The sequence below is a fragment of the Brachionichthys hirsutus genome, chromosome 7 (genome assembly GCF_040956055.1).
Source record: "Brachionichthys hirsutus isolate HB-005 chromosome 7, CSIRO-AGI_Bhir_v1, whole genome shotgun sequence".
Classification (NCBI taxonomy): Eukaryota; Metazoa; Chordata; class Actinopteri; order Lophiiformes; family Brachionichthyidae; genus Brachionichthys; species Brachionichthys hirsutus.
The window spans coordinates 6,119,023-6,141,657 of NC_090903.1; the positions used below are offsets into that span (position 1 = coordinate 6,119,023).

General features: G+C 44.9%; 1 protein-coding gene across 1 annotated transcript in view; it reads left to right on the plus strand.

Annotated features, from left to right (window-relative positions):
• Positions 1-302: 302 nt before the first annotated feature.
• unc5b (unc-5 netrin receptor B) overlaps positions 303-22,635 on the plus strand; it is a 41,111-nt gene continuing 18,778 nt past the window's right edge. The window contains exon 1 of the mRNA XM_068740998.1: positions 303-387. Coding sequence (XP_068597099.1) covers positions 303-387 — 85 coding nt within the window. The remainder of the gene's footprint in view (positions 388-22,635) is intronic.

The following is a 22,635-nucleotide window of genomic DNA, read 5'->3' on the forward strand; positions in this document are numbered from 1 at the left end:
AGCTTGTTCCTTTCTACCCCACGGGGCGTGATCTCCGTGGACCTCTCTAAACTTCCACGGCGGCCGCTCAGTCTCCTCTCCGGGCTGGAGTTTAGTGATGGATGCTGTTCTGAGCGTCGCGCCTTGTTCACGGAAAGAAGCACAGTGAACGATCAAGCCTGAAAGAAAAGGGACACCCAAAAGAAATCATCGGACTCGTGGGCTCTTCACTTTGTTCTTCAAAGATTCGCCGTTCATCTTGAGTGGGTCGACGGCACGGCAAGTTACGCTGCGGACAAGCCGGTAACCGGTAACCGGTAACGATGCTCTCCGTTCGGATGCTGCGCGGCCGGTGCTCCGCTCCTCTGGCGCTTCTCCTGATCGGGGCATGCGTCGCATCCGCCACTGGTAAGTTTGAATATCAGTGATAACCGTGGACAGTAATCATTGATAAATACCGTAAACACACCGATTTAATTTTATTATTATTATTATTATTATTATTTAACAAATCAAGTCAAGCTGGCAGAGGCGTCCATCCAGCAGACACTGAGGTTTGGAGGGGGGGGGGGGTCTGGGGTCGCCTTGATGATCAGTACTTTTGTAATCTCTGAAAACTCCTCAACCTTTCAGGACAGCCGCGCTCAGGACGCTCATTTCTACTTGGAGCGCTAAAAATATAACTCCCCCGGTGGGCAGGGAGTAATTAAGGTTTCGCTTCTTGACTTTTCAAAAAAGAAATTCTACATTTAGTGACTTGTTTAAGCGTAGGTTTGCATTTGTTTTTCAAATTCCAAACGCGCCCAGTTGAATTCTGCCTTTCTATTTACCATTTTACTGTGATTAGTATTCTGCTGTGAGCAGATGAGACCCAGACTGCAGACACTCTCGTGGAGATGAGATTACTTGGTACATTGAGCAGGTCATTGGTGAAGTAAAAGGACACAGGGTGGCCTCCAAGGTGATACAGCCCCATCCACAGTAATAGATTATAGCCTGGGCCCTTTTCCCCCCACTCTTTTTCCTTTGCCGGGTTGGGCTGAAATACATGTCAGAAATCTGAGGGTTTAGTGGATTAAGTTTGGTTTGCAATCAGAAAAAAGAACAACGGTCACAACAGCAGCTGCACAAGCTGCACGAGCTTTACTGAATGGCCAAATAGTATTAAACCTGTCTGTCCTATAATGAAGTCCACGTCTTTACACTGGCACTAATCATGTAGACGCTGCACTGACCTGCATATCCAGGTATGCGTCCATTCCTTTAAATCAATCGATAAGAACCCGGCTGCATACATCCCTCTGTGCGTATTATTCTCTGATCGTGCCGAGCAGAAAAGCAGCTTACGTTTATTAAAATTGTGGAACATTCTAAAATCCTTGCCTGAGAAATGAGGAAGGTAGAGCTAAATGTTGGAGGATTGCAGCGAGGTCCTGCTGAGGGGAGGAGGGGAACAGCAGGGGACAATAGCTCAGTGTGCCCCAGCAAAGTTTCTGTCTGGGAGAGGCAGGCAGAGATATATTTAGGGAATGCATGATGGGACAGACAGATTGCATTTATCTTCTCTCCCATTGTGTGAGTACCTCTCCTCTGTCATCTCCGCTCACATCCCTCCTGCTTCAGTCTTTGCCTGCATTGTGCTGGGGTCATTTTTCATGCCAGACCATGCGCCGACTTTCCGTGTCGACGTACGCATTAATTAACAGGCACGCTTGTCTGCACTAACTCCCCATACTGTCCGCCTAACTCTGTGTGCGTCATTATTAATGACTTCATCAGCGATGGAAAAAACGACATACGGGAAGTGTGCTCAGGCAGTTTGTGATACATCGGGATTAAATAGAGGCAAGCAGGTGCCCAGTAAGCAAAAAAACGGAGGGGCCAGTTGGAGACCAGACTGGGAGGTCAAGACAGGTTGAGAGTTTGGGAGCGTAGCATGCCAGACACTCCCATAGAGAGATGTCTGAATAGCCTATAGGATGTGCTGTCTCAGTTGTTTTAAGTGTGGGAATCATCCTGCTTCAGACGAATAGGAGCTAAATCTCTCATAACATGAATTTTAGATACGCAAATAGAAATGAATGTGTAGAAAAGGCTACCTTAAAAAAGAAAACCAAAAAAAACCCTCCAAAGTAGAGTTTTGCTTCAGAGACGCCCAACAGATTGAGAGGTCAGATTAGATTAAGGTGTCTCTGAAACATGAAGTCATAACAAAGTCCACCAGGCTGTTGCATTTGCAGAGATTTGGACAGGTGGATGGGCTCCGTGATAAATAAAGAGACAGACAGCTCTCTTTGGGACAGGCTACAGGATAGACTAGTTCCTCAGGCTAGTCCTGCTGGCAGACCACGCCGGGCCACATTCTGTCCCGGCGCGGTGCATTAGCTTTATGGTCGTCAGGCGGCAGGGGATGGGATCGCTGGCCAACCACTGCCCTCTCTGCTGTATTATTCATATGTGCAAAGTGGTCTTTGTTAATATTTAAAATGTGCTTATAATGCTCAAATTCTTGACATCAGAGACAGCAAAGGAGAAAAGGAGTGGGAGGATTTCCTGCAGCCACCTGGATGTCTGAAGGAGAAGCGAAGGATTTTCGGGTACCAATAGGCTTGCAGATTAAATAAAAGTATGGCAGTTCAAGCAAGCGGGCCAATTGCAGAGGATATATGTGTGAACGAAACAATCAGCGGGGTTATGCCGGGTGATTTGTGCATCTGAAAGTGAGGGTGGGGGGGAAACAGAAAGAGGAGATGCTAGACAGATGAATCAGTGAGAGACACATTGAGATAGATTGATCTCCGGGCAAGGATGTTAAATATCCTTCCTGTGAAAAGACAGGAGAAGAACCTCCACGGCGGTGGCATTCAGGTGTCATTAAACCTCCGGAACGCGCCAGAGAAAGAGGCGGTGAGTCCGGGTAAGCCAGCAAAGCAGTGCAAGACGCAGTAGTTAAGAGTGAGAGATGCTGTCAAGGAGGGAGGCAGAGGGCGGAAAGTGAAAAAGAGACGCACAAATCCACTAGGGGGATGTTTTTATTAAGGCTCTTATCGATGGAGGGAGCTCGTAGTATTAAGAGCAGACATGTTTAATGCTTTGCCAATACTGTGCATGTTAGACCTGACCATAAATCTGCAGCCGACAACAAGGGCTCCGCGGAAGGGGGAGCAGCTCGATAGATGGAAGAAGGAGCTGACTTGAAAGACTGGAAAGAGGAGACAGCAGCAGAAGGAAGCTTCTAGCAGAACTCGGCACACTCCAGAGGAATTCCGTTTTAGCTGCAAAGACAGTGTGTCCTCAAAACATTTGGAATCCAGGGTTTATGATGATTTAATCAGTATTGCAGAGAGTATTGGCAACTATTTCCAACTGTGCGTAATTTTAAAAAATATCCAAAAATAATTATCAAGTGAAGCTGTTTGAATATTTCATGTAATGCCTGCTTGGATTCTGTTTTAAAATGTCTTGTTTATCCCACAGCAGATGGTCTGTCCTACCTGCACGCCTTCACTTTCAACACTAATAAAATGCAAGAGTGTCTCATGTTGATCCAAACATTTAAAGCCACTGATGTTTGAAATTTAAAAATGCTTTTGACTAAGGAGTTTTTCAAGAAGGTCAAACTACTTTTTCAACAGTCAACGACATTAATTTTATTCTGAGACTTTTGAAGGTGACTTGCTTTCTGAATATAACTTAAAGATTCCGGGACTGATGTGATGTGAAGTCGAGTAAAACGCATTGAGGATAGAGTGACGAAAGAGATGGATGGACGGGTGGGTTGATCAAGGGTGGAGGTGGGAGCATTTTGACAGCAGATGGGAGTTGCTGCATGCTGGGCCAGCAGGTCAGGGTACCCCCTGCCCCTCCATCCTGACCTGTGGGGGGAGATGGGTGGGGCAGACAGGGAAACAGGAAGAAAACCTCTGTGGGGTTCCATTGTGCTTCAGATGAATAGGAGACTCCAGAGGGCTTTTTCTGCCCCTTTGTGTGTGGTAAAAGAGAACACACTCACACTCACACACACATTCCTAACTTTGTGTTTCTGCAGGGGCGTGTCGATCGTGAATGACCACCCGAGTGCAGGTTGATGTCACACCTGTTTTTTTTTAGCTTTACAATCTTTATCTCTTCCTGATTGATATGCTAATACCTGCTCTGTGACACCTGACTCCGCCCACGCCTGCAAAGCAGAGACACATCCTCCGATGACGAGGTAGCATTTGTGTGCGTGATGGTGCAAGACCTGCGGGGTCACTTTGAAGGAGCGAGGGAGCGCAGGAATGTTCATTTAAGATTTCAGCAGCAATCTGAGCATCGTGACCAACAGGATCAGGATTCACTATGGGGGGGGGGGGGGATTGCACCAGATAGTAACGCCCTTAGCAAACATGCATGCTGCAAAAGTGGTTACACCGAGGCCTATAGATTAGAAGCAGCGTCAACTTGATTGGCTGAGCTGTGGTCCAACACTCTGCGTGTGTCCTCATCAAAAAAAAAAAAAGGTCGTTTTTCAGACCATGCAGATTCCCCGTCGTCCTAGCAGAGGCCTTTTTTTTTGTCTTCAAAAGACATTTGAGCCGAGTCCACTCAGAGCCTATAGGCTGCATCCAATCTGCTCATGTTCGTGTTTGTGTCTGGATTTGATAGTGCAAGTGTGGGCTTGACAGACAGGAGGAAAATATTCTGCTTAAATTGTGTTAATAACACACTTTCCATGGAGGAAGGCAGTGGCAGTTAATTCCTTTTATGAAAGCCACATTCCCACACATCCGCATTAAGAAAATGCCTTAACATGTCCCCATTTCCCCTTCGTCTTCCTCCAAGCGCTTGATCGTCTCATCCGGCGTATTTATAGCTTTATAGTCTCACATATACCAACCTCTGTCATCCATATCTATCTCAGGCTGTCGTTTTTCTTTTCAGGCGGCTCTCTGGCAGAGTTTGGGAATTGCTCTTTAGAAGGCACTGTGAAGAATCCCATTTTTGAGTGTAACGCTTATTAGGGTCCCATCTGCCCAAAGGGTTCTTACGAATGTGGGGGTGTTAGGGTTGTTGCAGGGTAGGTAAAAGGGGGGGGGGGGGCTTTGTGATGCCTGTGTGTAAGTGGATGCGGGTGTCACCAGTGGCTTGAGCGAGGTGGGAAGGGGCTAGAGCACACACTACGAGCAGCTGGTGTGTCTAAAGCAGGGGACTGACACACAGACCTCCCGGGAGAGGCGGGCGCATCGAGCATACGTGAGCATATCTCCGGCTGAGAGAGGAACGGAAATGATCCCGCTTCCTTCTGTCTGCATGGCGAGCAGCTCGGCAACAGCAGGACTTTCAAACAACTTCCTTTTCTTTTTTCCTCCCTTGTGTTTTAAATCATTGCGTATGATGCCCGCTGAGATTATTTGTGAGTGTGTGTGTGTGTATGTGTGTGGAAGCAGAGGATCAGCAGGTTTAGTGTGATTGGCTGCATATCAGCAGTCTCTTAACTTACGTGGAGTTAAAGCACCATGTTTGTCTCTCAAGCTCGTTGCCTCTGTCGGTAGCGGAGCAGTAATTGGTGCCTGATTCCCATCCTTTACTCGCTGTCATTTCCCATTCAAGGCTGTCATTTCCTTTACCTCTCCCCTTTACTTCTTCTTTTCTCCTTTTTTTCTTGTCTTTAAAACTGTCAGCTTTATGCTGAATCCGGTTTCATTCCCAAAACACAGATACTTACAAGCATGCAAAGGAGGGGCAGTGATGCTTGTTTCTGCTCAGATGCTTCTCGGATCACAACCCGAGCAAAGATGGCTGAATGAACGAGATCCTCATCCATCCACTCTTTAATTCCTCCACCCGTCTTTTGAGCTAGAGCTTAATTCGGACCTCCAAACACGCAGTGAAGATTCTGTTCTCGCCTTGGATGCGGGACTTAATCAAGGACTGGCAGCCGCCTCTTGGCTTGCTTTGTGCATTTCACGTGTGTGTGTGTGTGCGACGGATGAGAGGAAGCCATTCGTATTACTTAGGTATTACTCAGTTTTGTGCTGGGGTCACACTGGGGTCACACTCCCAGTCTCAATCAGCACACTGCTCACACACACACACACACATCCCTCTGGCTCTGGCAGCTCTTCTGATTGCACAGGAGGAACGCTGGTGTGCCTTCCCAGGTGTGTGTGTGTGACGTATGCTGCAAAAACCCACCGATCACAGAAGAGGTAGGAACCATTTTAAACGTGCGCCTGTGTGAAGGTGGTGACGTCTAACGTGGCAGGTGCACTTGCATGTAATTAAGGTTTGTGATTTAACCGTATGTGCACACACATGCTTCAAGTGGGTCAGAGGGTGTGTGTGCTTCAAGCATCTTCAAGCATCTTACCTGTTACTAATCAGACGGGCTCACCCCCCCCGCCTCTCCACATAGATTAGCTGGTGAGCTAACTTAAAGCCCCCCCGTCCCCGTCCGAGCCCCCCGCCACCATACTAAAAGTGCATGTGCTGCATGTTGGATATTTAGGATGGCGACTCGCAGCGCCTGTGACCTGCCTGTTTTTAGGGATTATGAAAGCAGATGGACGGCCATGCTGACCGGGGAAGGTTCATTAACTCTGGGTGTCTTTGCTCCGCCGCCGCTGTTACTCAGCTTCACTCGACTTCAATCCGCTCAGCAGCAAGAAATTGTGTGTGAGTGTGTGTGTGTGTGTGTGTGTGTGTGTGTGTGTGTGTTCAGGTACAACAAGCAGAAAGAGCCCGTTATAAAGGCAAACGAAAGCCATGCAGGTGTTTGTCCATCAGGGCTCCCGCAAATTTCTGCTTTGATTCACCCTTTTTTATTTTTATTTTGCTCTCTGTGTCGTTTTGTGTCTCAACAGCAGGAGAAGCATGTTTCATGTAATTATGCTCCTGTCAGATGAGGAGTTATGATTTAGCGGGATGCAATATCTTTAGCAGAGGACCATTTCAGAGCTCTGCCGCAGGAGATGAATAGGTATAGTTATAGTGGGTCATTAAACACTGTGCTGTGTCTCTGTCTTCAACCTTCACGCTGCTATCAGATTATGTCCTCCTTTTCCTGGACTTAAAAAAAAAAAAGCAACATGCATCATGTAGGGATGGATAGACATACCCGTGGAGAGACAGAGAAATAGGCAGATGGACCGGAGGATTCCTGGGCAGATGGGCTGTTCGGGACCCCTGCAAGCCTCAGCGCCATCAGACAGAGGAGCTGTTGATCAGCCTTCACGCAGACTCGGCAGAGGTGTGACAAGCAGAAGAAAAATAAACTGCTCTTCTCATTTTTCTCAATCGCTGCTTTACATAAATGCTTTTGTTGCTCATTAACATCTTCAGCTTTTGTGCTCGGCGATGATGTGTTTTCTCGCTTTCTTGAGTGTAACGTTTGGTGCGACAGAGTGAGACCCAAGATGCTTGCATGGGTACGCTCATCTGTCTGTTTTGGCTTTAATGGAGAATATTAAAAGCAGCAAATTCTCAAATCTGAGAATCTGGAACAAACACATTTTATTTTGTTTTATTTTTTGCTTGGTAAAAAACAAAAACCTGGGGTTTTTTTAGGAAATACACTCATCTGTTCTCCCGCTGATTGATTTGTTTGTGCATGCAAACATGCAGCTTTTGGCAGCAGCTGGGTGACCGGGTGTACAAGGAGTTGTTCTGATCCAATCTGCCTAATTTTCTGACAGTAAATTTATTCATCCAGGAAGTTACAGCTCATTGGAAAAGAATGCTACGACTCAATAATAGTTAGTCTTTGTATTTGTTACGGCCCTTATTTGATTCCTGCCTTATTTGCCGTGTCCTATTCTCACATTACTCTGTATTGACTGATGAGTTCTTTGCTCTCACCAATCGGCAGATTTGATCAACAGTTGGAGGAAAAACAAAGCAAAGGATTCCTGAGCTTATTGCCTGAGATTCAGCTCAGAAGCAATCGGAGACGATTACGCTGCCTGTCTGGTATTTTGCCCTGTGTGGCGTTGGAGTAATTAAATGCTTCCAGTGGAACAGCACAGATCGGAACTTCACTGCTGCACTTAAGTCCTTTGACATGAGGCGATGTTGACTTTAACTTGGAGAGCATGAATGGTGCAATGATAGAGAACATTTGCGTGTGCGTTTCAACATCCTCCCACACGTCTATCGGTGTGTGTGTGTATGTGTGTCTGTGTCTGTGCGTACGCATGCCTGCAGTGTTCTGCTTGATGCTCTTGTTTGTTAGCTGAGGTTTCCAGTGGTGTCGGCCGTGTAACTGTCCTCCCCTCTAAAGCTCTCAGCAGTGGGCCTTACATTAGTACAACACTTTACACATCTGCCCTGAGGCGAGGAACAGGCAACGCTGAGAATAATGAAGCCTCAGCCGAAGATAGGCTGTGTGTGTGTGTGTGAGAGAGAGAGAGAGAGAGCGAACGCGAGAGAGCCATCAAAAGAGGTAGGAGAGACTCAGTAAACAAGAGACAGACTAGGTTTATTAAAACTCCACTGCCACTCACCATCCTTTTGTCCTCCTATTCTCTCCGTCCCTCAACCCCCCCCCCCCCCCTTCTCTCCCCTTCAGTCAGCCAACCAAGAACGATTACATGCCCCTCTCTCTCATCTTTCATCTCTCTCTCTGGGAAGAGGAGAGGAATGAAGGTCTTCTGCATCGTGTAATTACAAAGAGAGATCATGGATGATGGCGTCTGGCTCCATAAACAAAACAAAAACAAAAAAACAGCCCCCTCTCCCTCTAAATACCTCTTCATAGGTAAAGATCTAAAAAGAAACATTTAACCGCCTTTGATCCACCAGTGGGCCCTCGTCCTTACCTGCCACTTATGGAGGTCTAATAACTACTATCACAAGTCTATTATTTCATTATAAGGGTTGACATTAACATATGCATGGCTCGGCTCCAGCGCCGCAGGAATGGAATACACAGCTCCTCTGTTCGTTTTAAGCAAGGAGTCATTGCCGTGACACGTTTACAGGCTCGGTGTTCCAATCGTACCCAAGAGTCATATCGCTAAATGATTATGGAAGGGCAAGTTTTTATGGCCGTACATTGGTATTGGCGCAACCTCTAATTGGCCTAAAGCACATTTGAATTCTGGGAAGGTAATAATGGGTCTCTTCGGTAGCACTTTAAACGAGAAAGTCATTGCACTCTGACTTAATTCTGCTCATAGACGCGCTGATGATTCCAGATTACTGAATGTGATATTAGCATTTTGTGTGGATATCATACACTAATGCTTTGGGAACACATAAATTGCTTCGTGTGCCACTGGTCTCTTTTTTTTGCATGCAAAGGCTTTGATTGATTTTTATTTCATACGCTTGACAAATGAGAAATGAAAATAAAGCTACATATATATATACAGTATATATATAGTATATATATATATGTATGTGTGCATGTTCTGTTGAGATGCTGAGAGGTCATACAGACAGTGCGGTATGATATTGTGCAAAAGGTGGTCAAGCGGCTCTCCCTCTGAAAGCTGAATTCACCCTTAGTGTGTATAACGTGTCTTTTTACTTGTCAGCCCGCCCTTGGTCGTTGAGACGTAACTGTTTCTCTGAACTCACTGGGAGATGAAGTGAGCATTCCGGTGCAGCTCAAATAGACTTGGCGTCAGACAATAGACCGGAGTCCTTTATTGCACTTAGCTGGAGCTGCTGAATAGACTCTGAATAGACTTGGAGTGGTGTGACCATGCAGCTGCTGGACAATAGCCTGCTCAGCTGAAAGATGGCCGGTGACCTCAGGGTCCACCCCGGCACACGGTCATCAGCAGGCCCTGCAGTAAATCACCTGAGAACATGTTTATACTGTTTAACTTGTAGTGATGGGCATAAAACCAGCATTTCAACATTGTGGTAAACTTATTTAGTAACTATCTTGCTTAGAGTTTAGGAGATCAATAACAATCCCATAGTAGAAAAGCACTCAGAGAACCCAGACCTCCGCCGAGCAGCTCATTCCCCTCATAATTAGATTTATCCACATTGTGTTCTGGATCATCATCAAAAGGTTATAAATTGTTCTTGGTATCTTTATACACCAGCCATGAAAAGAAAAAGTGAATCAGAGTTGATGTGTATTATTAACTGATTTTTGAATCCATAAATGGGATTTTCAATGTTAAAATGAAATTCGGTGGTGAGCTAGAGACCCCCACCCTACATGACTGTCTCAAATCCATAAACATCAGTCAATAATCAACCAAGATATTGACGAACAAATATTTAAGATCCATTGATTGCAATGTTACCAAAAAATTCCAACTAATACATAATCCAGGATCTCTTCTGGATCATCAGCAAAATGTAATCATCTGTTCCTGGTAACATTCCCAAGATTTGCTGAAAATTTCATCAAAATCCGTCCAGAACTTTTTGAGTTATCTTGCTAAACGACGGACGGACAGACAGACAAACGCCCACAATTACATAACCTCCTATATAAATATGAGGAGTCAGCGGGTGGATAGCATAGTTTATCTTAGTTTAGCACAAACAGTAAAAAAAAACTAAAGTGATGTTGAAAGTTTTATAAATCCACCTACCAACACTGTCAGTATATCAAAATTAGACTATTGGAAGGCATGATGAAACTGTATTTGCACCCAAAATGGATAATGAATAAGGATTTAAGGGGGGGGGGGGGTCATCTAGCTGGGGGGGGAATAATGTGTTCATAAATCTGATCCCACGTGCTCCATTTGGCTTTGTGACTGGGAATGTTCATGAATCTATTGCACCCAGGGAATCTCTCTTTATTAGAGAAGGTGGTGGGAAGCATTTCAATAGTGACTCTCTGAGCCCCAGTCTTCCTCTCATTTCCAAAAATAAACACCATCGTTACTCTGAGACACAAAATAAAACAACTTTACAGAAATCCCACCATCAGGAATAACAACATGCGCATACAGGAGATCCAGCTCCCTCCTGGCATGTGATCACGAGCGGCTTCCCCCTCCCCTCCGTTTGTGTTTATTCTAGGATTACTCCGACCTAATCTCTTTAGAGCGTAATTCAGATTAGATTTTGTGTTATTATTATTGCTATGTCCATTCCCCACTGCCCTGCTGGGAGTGCTCCTGTGTTTGGAAAACTGATTAAACGGCAGACCCCTGCCCCAGATTTAAAAAAAAGTGGATGAACAAATAAAGGCAAACATGATGATACATTGCTGCATATTCAAAACGCATGCATTGGCTAGCAGAATTGAAAACTACACATTCAGTCCTTTCATGCGTTTGTCCGGCACTGATCCTGCTGTAGAGCACCATAAATCTATTGAGAAAATTCAAACCGTATTTTGACAAAATTCGCCTCTGCGTTGGTTTGTCTCTCCCAATGGGCATAAAGAGAATAAACACCAATTTCTCCGTTCATTATTTGGAGCAAAATATGCGTGCAGCTGAACCTGGAGCTCCATCTGTAGTGAAGCTGCCATATTGGCATGAAAGTTAATCAACAATTTCATATTCACATATCTTTACTCATGCATTTCAGCATAATGTTTATACGCCATCTGCCCTTTATCTCATTCTCTTAGCTCTGTGTGTGCGTAAAAGTCACATTCAGAGCAGAAAAGAACCAAAATATTTCAAAACACTTTTTTCACTGTTACAAAATATATGACGGACAGGGGATCTTCAAATGTTCCATCTTTGCATCGTGGGCGTGGCACACATGAAGGTGATGTCACCATGATGTCATTGCTGTACTCAGATCTGCCTCACAGGAAAAAACAAGTTACGCCAGTTGATTCCTCGACCCTGGAAACCGACTCCTGACATTCAGGATCCTTTTTTCCATCATCGGTATTTTATCGACTGGGTCTACTTTGCTTCCATGTATAACTTGTTACCCTTCACAGATACACAGAATCCATTTGAACAGCTCTGAAGCAGCATTATAACATCTCCCTCCCATGATACGCATACCCCTCTAATATGCTGCAGAATTTAATCTCCCAGATCCAGATTATGTTCCAAATCTGTGCCGAGTTGCACATAGTAGTGAAACCATATGGGTGTTCCATGCTGGGATATTATTTTGATTTTGATTAGCCTGCAATTATTTTTTCATGTTTTACAAAATGGCCTTGTTCAGATTTTAAGAAAGTGGAAAAAGTGATCCATATTCTGCAGCCTAACTCTGAGATACTTCAAAGCTCAGTTGACTGTTCCTCTGCCAAAAATCCACTCAGACAGAATATTACATCAAAATTCATTTCCTCAATTTCGAAATGCGTTTCGATCACGAAAAACAAACAGGCAAACAAACTTGATTACATAACCTCTCGGTAAGGTAACGCAAGATGGGAAAAATACATTTCCTGTCTGTTATTTTCAAAACAAAGAGGTTAAAATTTCCTTGCTTTTTTCGCTGTTTGCTCTTGCCACATTGCCTCATATCAATAAAAGTCATTTATTTCCAGCGGACAGGGAATCATTACATAATAATCTGCTCTTCTGTATGTGGTGTTCTGCTTTGTTATTACTCTCATTAGACACAAAAATACCTTCTAATAATTATATTTGCACCAAAAGGAGGCCACTGAATACATGTTCTGCAGTGGTAAGCACCCACTTTCACCAACACAAAACATATACTCAGTCCCTCAGTCCCAGAAAGATGCGACCTGCACTTTACATCCCGCCCGTCCTCCCCTTAGCTTGGTTGTTTTTTCTCAATTAAGATGAATTATAGAATTGCATTGGGGAGCCGGGACAAGGATTGCTTATTGTGATGTTACCCTGAGGCACTCAGTCAATGAGTTGGAGAGAGAAACAGAGTGCTATGGATATTTTTGGTCTCTGAGCCTCACACCCCTCAGGTTCCTAATGGACCACGCAATGTGCAGCTTTAGCCAAACATGCATGGCCCTGAGTGCGTGTGTGTATGTGGGGGGGGTTATTGTTCATCACAGAGGAGGTAAGGAAGTGAGACAGAGGAAGCGTGGGGGCCGTGTTTGTACGAACTGTTGGGAGCCTGAAGATAGACCGGGCCAGCGGTGTACATATCATTACTCTGCTCTCCTCCAGAGGCCCGGTTGTGTGTCGCAGCCCCTTCTGTGTGTAGCAAGGCGCCAGATGACTAGATGAACTGCACCTCAGTAAATGGATGCTATTGATCGCTACATCTTGTTATATGGACCACCTCAGAGCATGATGAGTCTTAGACAAGGCAGCATGATATATCTCACACAGTCTAAAATTGCCTCTCCTACTCAGCCATCTTTCTCTCATTTGGATCTTTGGCACGTCTTTAACTCCACCTCAGTCCTGGTTGTGTTTCAGACCCTCCGTCTTTATTTCCTATCGGCCTCCACAGATCGTTTTCGGTGTCTCCAAAGCCATTAAAACGATTGGAGACTGTAATATTTATTAATGTGCTTGTGCTTTTAGTAGTTTAGTAGTTTGTCTGTGCAGACAGTAATATTTCATGGTGAGAAAACACAATAGTGCAGCCTCTGTGCGGGGGAATTAAAATGAGTTTGTGATCTGCTGGTTTTCTTTGTACATCACAGGTGAAAGTGAGCGGTTGTGTGTGGCAGACAGGTGAAGGCTGACACATGTTTCATGCACCTTCCACCTTTGTCGGTTTAGTTGCTTGCAGCAACACTATAAAGTTGTGCACGGTATGTGCACTAAAGGCTGGGGTGTGCATTAACACCGGGCTGTGGCCCCTCTGTTTATCTGAACTGGATCATTTGCAACACAGTGATTTTGTGAAGGCACCGGTTAATGGTAGCAACACACTTCAGTGTGCTGTAGAGTTGATAAAGCTGCAGAAGATTTTGTGTATTTGCAGAGAAACTTCTCAAAACAGTCACATCAATAAATGTAATGTTCACGTTTTTGGTCATTGTGGGTGTGTTAACTATTCAAAAAGCCCCAGTTGTTATTTTTGTGCATATAGTGTAGTTTATAACACATGAAAAGAATTGTGTATCTTGTGTGGTGTCTGTAAACTCACTTGTGTGTTCTCCAACACAACCTGTACACACCAAGTCATTCACACACCCGCTAAAACGGGTTCTTTGTGTTGGGGAAATGGAAGCCAGTCATGCTGAATAGATTGTAAATTGTGGGAAAGATGATAAAACGCCTTTATGTTTTGCAGCCAGCCATTGTGCTCTACAAATGGCCAAAGAGACTCGAGCCATGTCAGGGTCAAGCAGTTCTATTCTGACAGTTCCCAGCAAAGTGCAGCCATTCAAGGCTCGCGCTGATGTTACCCTGTGGGGGCGTCGGCATTAGGAGAAGCATCCCAGGGCAAGAAAGAAGAAAGATTGTCACGAGAGGTTGAGCAATTTTCAAAGGCCAGTAATAACAGCAGTTTATAGAAGGATAAAGACAATGTCACACTCCCCAAAGCTGAACAAAATCTCACACGGCAAGAAATGTCTTCCGTTTCCATGAGACACAGAGTTTAGAAAAATATAATATAATATAAATGGGAGTCACTCACTTTAAATGTAATAATAATAACCTGAATTTCAAACTCAACCTAATTAATGCATAAATATGGAGCTGATTAAAATAACCATTGAAAAGGTAAACAGGTGCACTTGAATTTTTTGAGCACCATTAACTCCCCACTCATGACGGGTGGAGGTTCTGTCCATCCATCCATCACCTTCCATTTCCAAAGTAAAACTCAACTGCTGATTAATATTTTTTTCTCAGTACTTTATCTACACACCTCCCGTGTACCAAAGAGGAATTTCAAGCTTTTTATTTACTCATTCATACATTTTATTTTGAAATTGTTTGTCAGATAATGAGACAACTTGTCGATTCCACCTTACCAAGACTTAATACTTAAAGTTACTATTCTACAATATGAAAAACATTTCTTAGGCAGGGAAATATTTCATACTTGTACTTTATGTTGAGCAATATGCAAAATATTTGTCTCTATATGCTAAACATGAAAATATATTTTTTTTGTTTCCCCAAGTAACAAAAGTATAGTTTATGCATGTTTAATGTGAGACTCTATTTATGCACTGCTCACCAAACGTAAAGGAAGTGGTCCTTTTGATGAGCTAATGCTCGCTAGCATTGTTGGATGAGATGTGAATATCTGTCCTGCTAGTTTTTTCTAATCTGCCAGACCAGTAATTGTCTTTGCATATTTTGAAATGGATGGAATAAATGCTTCGACTCTTTTTGGTATTAAGAGACTTAGATGCTCCAGGTGGCTTCAGTGCTTTAAACTCGAAATTCTCATTATGCAAAATTAATCCAGGTGAAGCAGAATAATCCAGGGTAGGCATTGAGAGGTGGGCCTAAGTCTTTGCCTGTGTGAACAGACCTATAGTGTCAAACCCCTACACATCATCTATACACATTCATTAGATTGCTCCATAAAACTCAAACAGATTCTAATCTAATCAGATTATGGAGCCACCCTGATGCTGCATGTGTGCCCTTGTTGATGCTCTTCCTCTATACTCGCCCTACCTCTCATACGTCCTCGTCCATCAGACTGTATCATTCTTCACAGCAGTGTATTAAGCAGATGAGCTTCTTCCTCTCTGTCAGATTTAAGGTAACGTTGCTTCAATCATTATAATATTTGTGCGTTTCCTTCTTTGTCATTTTCACCCATTATTTTTGCTGAGTTCATTTATCCAGTTTCAGAGCCAAGCTATTTCTTTGTCTTTTCATCCTAAAGTAATCGATGCTTGTCATATGAATCCAGGACAACTTGGCTCCTGTGGCTTCTCCGTCTCCTGCTCTGTCTTCATCAACCTCTGGCTCGCTAACTCCGTCTTGCTCTCCATTCTTCCTTTTCCTCTTTTGCCCATACATCCTGTCTTCCTCTTCCCCCCCTCCTCCTGATAATTTACCACGCCCACCTGGACAGAACCCTGCGTGGCTGTTGCTCTATTAGACCTCTTGTGGCAGTGATTAAAAATAGATCAGAGCACCGTGTCAGAATTTGTCAAGACTCCTCTTCATCTCCAGCTCCCTCTTCTCTCTTCTCTTCATGCACTAAATTATATTGGCTCTTAAGGATGGCTGCAATGCTGAAAATGAAAAGTTAGCAGCAAATTGTCCCAGTCTCGTCTTCTTCTTCTTCTTCTGCGCGACACAGTGTTTGTCAGCGGGTACATGCACCGCCTGCGGACGCCGTCGCTGGGTGCCGTCTCATGTCGAGCGGTATGTTAGAGAGGCTTGTCGAGGTAAAGCTCCTGTCAACGCCTGGCCAGAGGGTGTGTACTGATGAAAGGCCTCTTCATCATCCTAATGGGATACACAAACCTCTTAACCAGCACTGCTGCCATGGCGAGGGAGGAAGGGAGGGAGGAGAGAGAGAGAGAGAGAGAGAGAGGACTAGTCAGACCACACACTCCAAGGACCACACTGAAAACATACACGAGTGCACTGGTCAGAAAAATGTACAGTGTAAATAAAACAATGCTGTTGGGAGGCAGTGCAGAGGAGTCCTGAGTCCGGGCTGCCTGGGGGTCCGTGAGAGGTTCAGTGTTGCAAGGCCATTAGGATCTGGGGCAGAGAACTAATGCCCTGCTGTCGACTGGAGCCACAGCCGTAAAGGGAGGCGGAACCAGTATGAGGAGCAGAAAGATACCAAGCTGCACTTCTGATTGTGTAAATCCATGATTTCTATAGGGATGGATGGATGGATGATTTGTGTGTTTACCAGAAAGTATCCCTGTGGGATCAACTGCGTTTTGTCATGTCGCCCATGTTAGATGCATTCACCAGGTAGGTGCCAGCGATCCTCCATCCAGACACGATGAACTCGTCCTCCCTCTCGTTCTGCATTGATGTCTTAATGTGACGTCCGGAGAATCACACCATTGACGGCCTTTTCACGTTTTCACTCAAGAGGAAACTCGTGCGAGAACATGAATGATTGGATTTTGGCTTCCCTTACACTCACATCCTTCACATTGCAGGTGTAAGTTCTTGTCTAGTCAAGGCTTTGAATGAACTTATATTATAATACTGTTGTTTGAAAAGAGTGTGAATGCACACTTTGCGTCCAGTTAAATAAATGTTCCAGTGCTGGAATGCTCTTCAACCTGTGTCAGTAACAAGAACGCACTCACAGCGCAGGTGAAGCTCAGTCATTTTAACCCCTAAAGGCCTTTATGATCTACAGTGTTTTGTATTTTTTTTGTTTTCCGATTTTACAATGGATAGATACACCTTTTGGGGTTCCACATGGGATTTAGATGTTGCTCGAATCCGGCTAGAGGAAGACTATGAGGTCAGGCTGTGGATCAAAGCACCAGCCCACTGCAGGGGGTGACACATGGAGGGGAGAGGGAGAGAAGGAGAAGAAGAAGAAGCCTGGGCGATCGGGAAAGAGTCTCTCATCATTATTGTCACAGTGTCGCACACTTTGGCCACTCAGTGTCACCATCGGTCTGTGTCGGCCCTGGGCATTTGGCGGGTGACACTCTGCCTCTCCTCCCATCATCCATCTCTCCCTGTTCCGTCTTACACCCACATACACAAGCACATTTTGTCTTTCATTGGCAGACGCCGATTTTATTTCTATCTGCCAAAGGGATTTTTTTGTCACGCGCTATTCATCACTGCCATCCTTGCCAGTCCAGTCATTATGGTTCCTGCCCCAGGCTCTGGGATGTCCTCTTTTCTGTGTCCCCATCCTGTCCCCGGGTCAAATACACATTCCCATGGCTGCAGTAAAGAGCAGTGGAAAAATTCAGACAGGAAACGGAACCTCATGAATGATTGATGTGCGAGTGCTGACTCATTACACAGGGGGGACAGAAAACTAATATTTTGAATGAAAATGTAACAAGATCAAAGTTTGTTGAGTAAAGGAGAGGCGCACAAGGCAGTCCAGGGCGCCGGTAACGCTGCGGCCATGATACCTGTCCCTTTCTGCAATGCAGCGTTGTCAGTTCTCACTGTTTCACAATCTCTCAGCAGATGAATGGCCAGATGCGGAAAGGTTGGTGACGTTTTGTTGCTCATTGCGCTGAGGTCGCTCGGCAAGGTAGCAAAGCAGCGTGCTTTCCGTTTCCCATCTGAAACACATTTTCTCTGCGTGTTTTCAGATTCCTTTACGTTGTTTGATGTTCCATCCATCGTCCACCACTTATTAGAATTAGGATTGCAAATCAACCCCTGTTTTTCAAAATGTATGAACCTAGTGACTGAAACTCCTGAACCGAGCTCGAGAGGATCACAGCGGTGCCCAATAGTTGAGAGAAGTAAAGCATCTAAATGGTTGCACTCAGAGTTCTTGCAATATTAAACATAGTGGGGGAAAAAAACATGGATTATCCCCTTTGTCTGGATTTCCTCCCGAATGAAAGGCGTACTTCCCTCCCATCCAAGTTTACCGACAGACGACCAACAGAAAAACTCACCGCATTGATCGCTTAACCGCCGCGGCAGAGGCAACAGCCAACATGGAAAACCGGATGGAGATGTCTTTCTCCTCCCGCTGCCCGATTTTAATAAGAAGTCCAAGTTGAGGCCGGGAGGGGGAATGTATTTTGAGCGAGTGATGAATCGGGGTGTAAAGGCAGTGAAGGGTAAAAAGATCAGAGGGATAAAAGAGCCATTAGCTTCTGCACCGGACTTCTTTTGCTTACAAGACCCCGGCATTCTGCAGGGCGAGGAGATTGAATCTCACCTCTATTTTCTGCCTCACCATTTGTCCTCCTCTGCTATCTCCAAATCACCTCTCATCATCTATCTCCTGCACATGGATTTTCTGCCTATTAGAGGCCTAATCTTTTCCTGTGCCTTGTCCACCACTCTCTCTCTCTCTCTCTCTCTCTTCTCCACTCATGTCCATCTTTTATCTTTCTCGTGTTTGGAATGTCTTATTAAAACCAGGTTTGTTTCAAAGGAGTTTCATTAAACTGCACTTCCAGAGCCGTGCTTGTTAATTTAATCGGCAGCTTGGTAGCGCTGTCGATATGCAATTCATCAGTCCTCGAGGAAGTTTTGCAAATGTTTTGCTTGCAGCCTGTTTTCATCATTTCTAATGTGTGTTTAGCAGTACATTTCACAATGCTCTGGGCCAAATTTCCGAAGCTCACATCCCATCGCTCGCTCTCTCTCTCTCTGTCAAACACACACACACACACACACACACACACACACACGCACATACAAGCACACACAGCTGGCCCACAGCACATTGCTTGTTGTGTGTAACACGTCTAGGGATTTCTCTGATGCAAGGGGACGCAATGAAGGAACAGAGTGACGCCAACGCTGCTGTGTTTGTGCAGAGTGCGATCGCCCATCTGTGTATTTGCATGTGTTTGTTTGTTTGTTTGTTTGTCACCTCTGTCGCACTGACTTGGTATACGTGCTGGTGAGCGGTGTCGTCTCCATCCGTGTGGCACGTGCCGTGCACATTCCCGACAGTGAGGTCTGCTGTTGTCTTCACATCTGCCGCCTAACCTTTTGTTTCTCCTTTGGAGGAGTCGAGCCCACAGCCCGCTGATCCTCTGTCAATCCCAGCTCGTCTCCTCGTCTGTTCATTAGCATGACGGAGCAGCTCTCCCGCCAAAGCAGTTAGTCACAAGAGTCGACTCCCTGTCGCAACACGTTACGGCAGCGGGCACCTCTAGTAGCACTGGCAGTCGTGGCAACCGTCGCCGATGCCCGCAGCACTCACAGGCCAATGAAGAGCTGCACTTGATCCGCACCCAGGGAACGTTTCCGTGTCTTTCTCCATCTCACTCGCCCCTGTTTTTTCCACATCCTCCCTACTTCTTTCCCTTCTGTCGATCACAGATACCTTACAGTAAAGTCTTGTTATTAATCTCCCTCCTTGCTCCTATCTCATCCACCTCTCTTAATATTATCACTCGGGATGTCGCGATCAGGATTTTTTTGCCCCCGAGTCCGAGTCATTTGATTTCGAACAGATACCGGAGATCCCAATGTCGAGATTAGAGAGGGCTCACTCTGTGCCACCGCATAATTCCAGAACTATCAGCGGGCTGTGGGCTCGACTCCTCCAAAGGAGAAACAAAAGGTTAGGCGGCAGATGTGAAGACAACAGCAGACCTCACGTCTGCAAGCACGTGATCGGGCCCGATTTCCGATCACATGATCGGATCGGGACATCCCTAATCATCACCTTTCTGAGCTGGGTTAGCTCTCCTTTTAATTCCATGCTTTCCTTTTTCCTGTCCTATTCCCAAAGATCCCTGGCTAACTATTTTTCTAACTCTCTCCTGCTCTCTGTCTTGATAAAGCTTGAGGAGAGCTTTTCACTTCGTATCCGTCCATATTACGCTCTCTCCCTCGCCGTTTAGCCCCAAAACAATCTTCACTTTCTTCATCAACACCTGTCAGAGTGTCTGATGTGGTTGTTAAGGGAAGTTTGATCCCCACCATCTTCCTGTCACCGGGGAACTATCGTTGTCATATCAAATGATGAAAAACTCGTATTATGTCGATTCACAGTTTGTCCCTTTTAGCTGGAGGCCAAATGACTGTCCCGCAAGACATTATCTCCAAAAAAAAAACGAGCTCGTTTGTCATAAACAAAGGAGTGTCTGGGAATTAAATTAAGGGACTCACTGTAAATAAGTTTTAGTCTGAATTAGTGCTTGAAAGCAAATGATAGGGCAGCATTCTCAGACTGTTGCTTGTCCCAACAATTGAGGGTGTTTGCGAGGAGGACTTGTAATTTGACTGTCTGGCTGCCTCCAGTCTGACTGGAATCCTCAACTGGGCTGGACAAACTGGTTTTGTTGAGGGTCCTCTATAAGTGAGGTCATAAGTGAGGTGTGTGTGTTTGTGTGTGTGTGTGTGTGTGTGTATTGTCTTGTATCAGGGAGTGGCCACAAGTATTCAGTGGTATTTGAAGTAGTCCCCTACCTACAAACTTTCACATATACATAAATAAATACAGAAGGATAAAAGGTAACAATACTACTAGTAGAGATTGTAGAAAACATAGTAGTAGTAGTAGTATTTGTCGGGAACCGACCTATTCATGCTTCAATGAGCATACTTTCGTCTTGTTATGAATCAGAGTCTTTATGCAAAAATCAAGGCAGTACGCATTATGTGCACAATTCCACATCTGCCATAGTGCCGAGCTTAACATTTTTAGTGCTACAATCTGGAATTCAAACTGAGCTATTGGGCTAGAAGCTACAGTTTTTGCCCATTCTTCTTAACAAAATAGCTCCTGCTCAGTCAAACTGAATGGAGACCATCTGTGAATGGCAATTTTCAAGTCTTACCAGATTCTCAGTTTGACTGACGCCCAGGCTTTCACTGTAGATTCTAAGATATGAACATGCCCGTAACCATTCCAGCTTCAGTCCGGTTGGATGCTTAAAGACATTGTCTGGCTGGAAGTCTCTTGTATGTTTTAAATGGATATATTTCAACAATCACCTTGTCTTTGGTATCGTCCATCTTGAGAGGACAAGTTTCCCCAGAGTTTTTCACCACAGCCAGGAATCTGGGTGAATTTTTGGTCTCATCTGACCAGAGTTTATTCTTCCACACATTTGTTATGTCCCCCCACATAAAGGGGTCCATTATGCACTATCATGAAAAATGTCTTCTGGATCTGATCCAGACTGAGGTCAGAAAATATATATATATATATATTAACATTAAAAACTCCATTTATGGATTCAAAAAAAAAAAAAATCATCAACTCTGATTCACTTTTACTTTTCCCGGTTGGTGTATAAAGATACCAAGAACAATTTAGAACCGTTTGGTGATGATACAGATCACCATGTGGACGGTGTAAATCCAATTAAGAGGGGAATGAGCTGCTTGTGGGAGGTCTGCGCTCTCTGAGTGCTTTTCTAGTTTATAATATTCTTGAACAAAGCCAAAGAATTTATGTATTTATAGTGAGATTTAACAGCACGCAGCTGGGTTGATCCTGATCATTTTAACAATTTTATATTTTGTAATAATGTTCCCCTACTTTAAGCTTCTGAAAAATGTTGTGAGTCTCCATCGCATGCACGCGTGTGTGTGTGTGTGCATGTGTGTGTGTGTGTGTGTGTGGCAATCAGTTTGAGATTCAAGAAGAGTGACCCAGTGAGGAGAAGGGGTGGGGGTGGGTGGGTAAGTATTGCAAAGGTTTTGACAGAGGTGGATCAGAGGACAGGAGGAGGGGGCGAACAAGCCTTTAGTCGGACGAGGCAAAGCAGAGCCAATGCAAGTACAGTGGGAGGGAAGGTGAGGCATGGGGGTGAGTGGAGGGGGGGGGGGTGTAGAGTGGGTAATTACAGGGGCCCAGAGAGGAGAGGCCTGTAATCAGCTTGCCCTCAGGAAGGAATGCAGCTCATCTTCTCATGTAATTACTGCCATTTAAATGGACAGAGACTCCAAACACTCATCCCACTGTATTGCTCACCTATTCACCACACACATACATGCACGCACACTCACACACACACACACACACACACACACACACACACACACCTACACACAAGCAGAGCCAAAGTCACGGCGAGAGAATCAGTGACAGAGAAGGACAGATTTTAATCAAGACTTCCAAATAGTGGCTAAATAAACGCAGCATAGTAAATGTCTGTGGACGGGAGCTCTCCAGAGAAGCCGGCTCCCGGTGAACACCCGCCATGGCAACAGCCGCTCCGGGTGGATTTGCACCACTCTCATCACGCATCTGCACAGCGGTGGT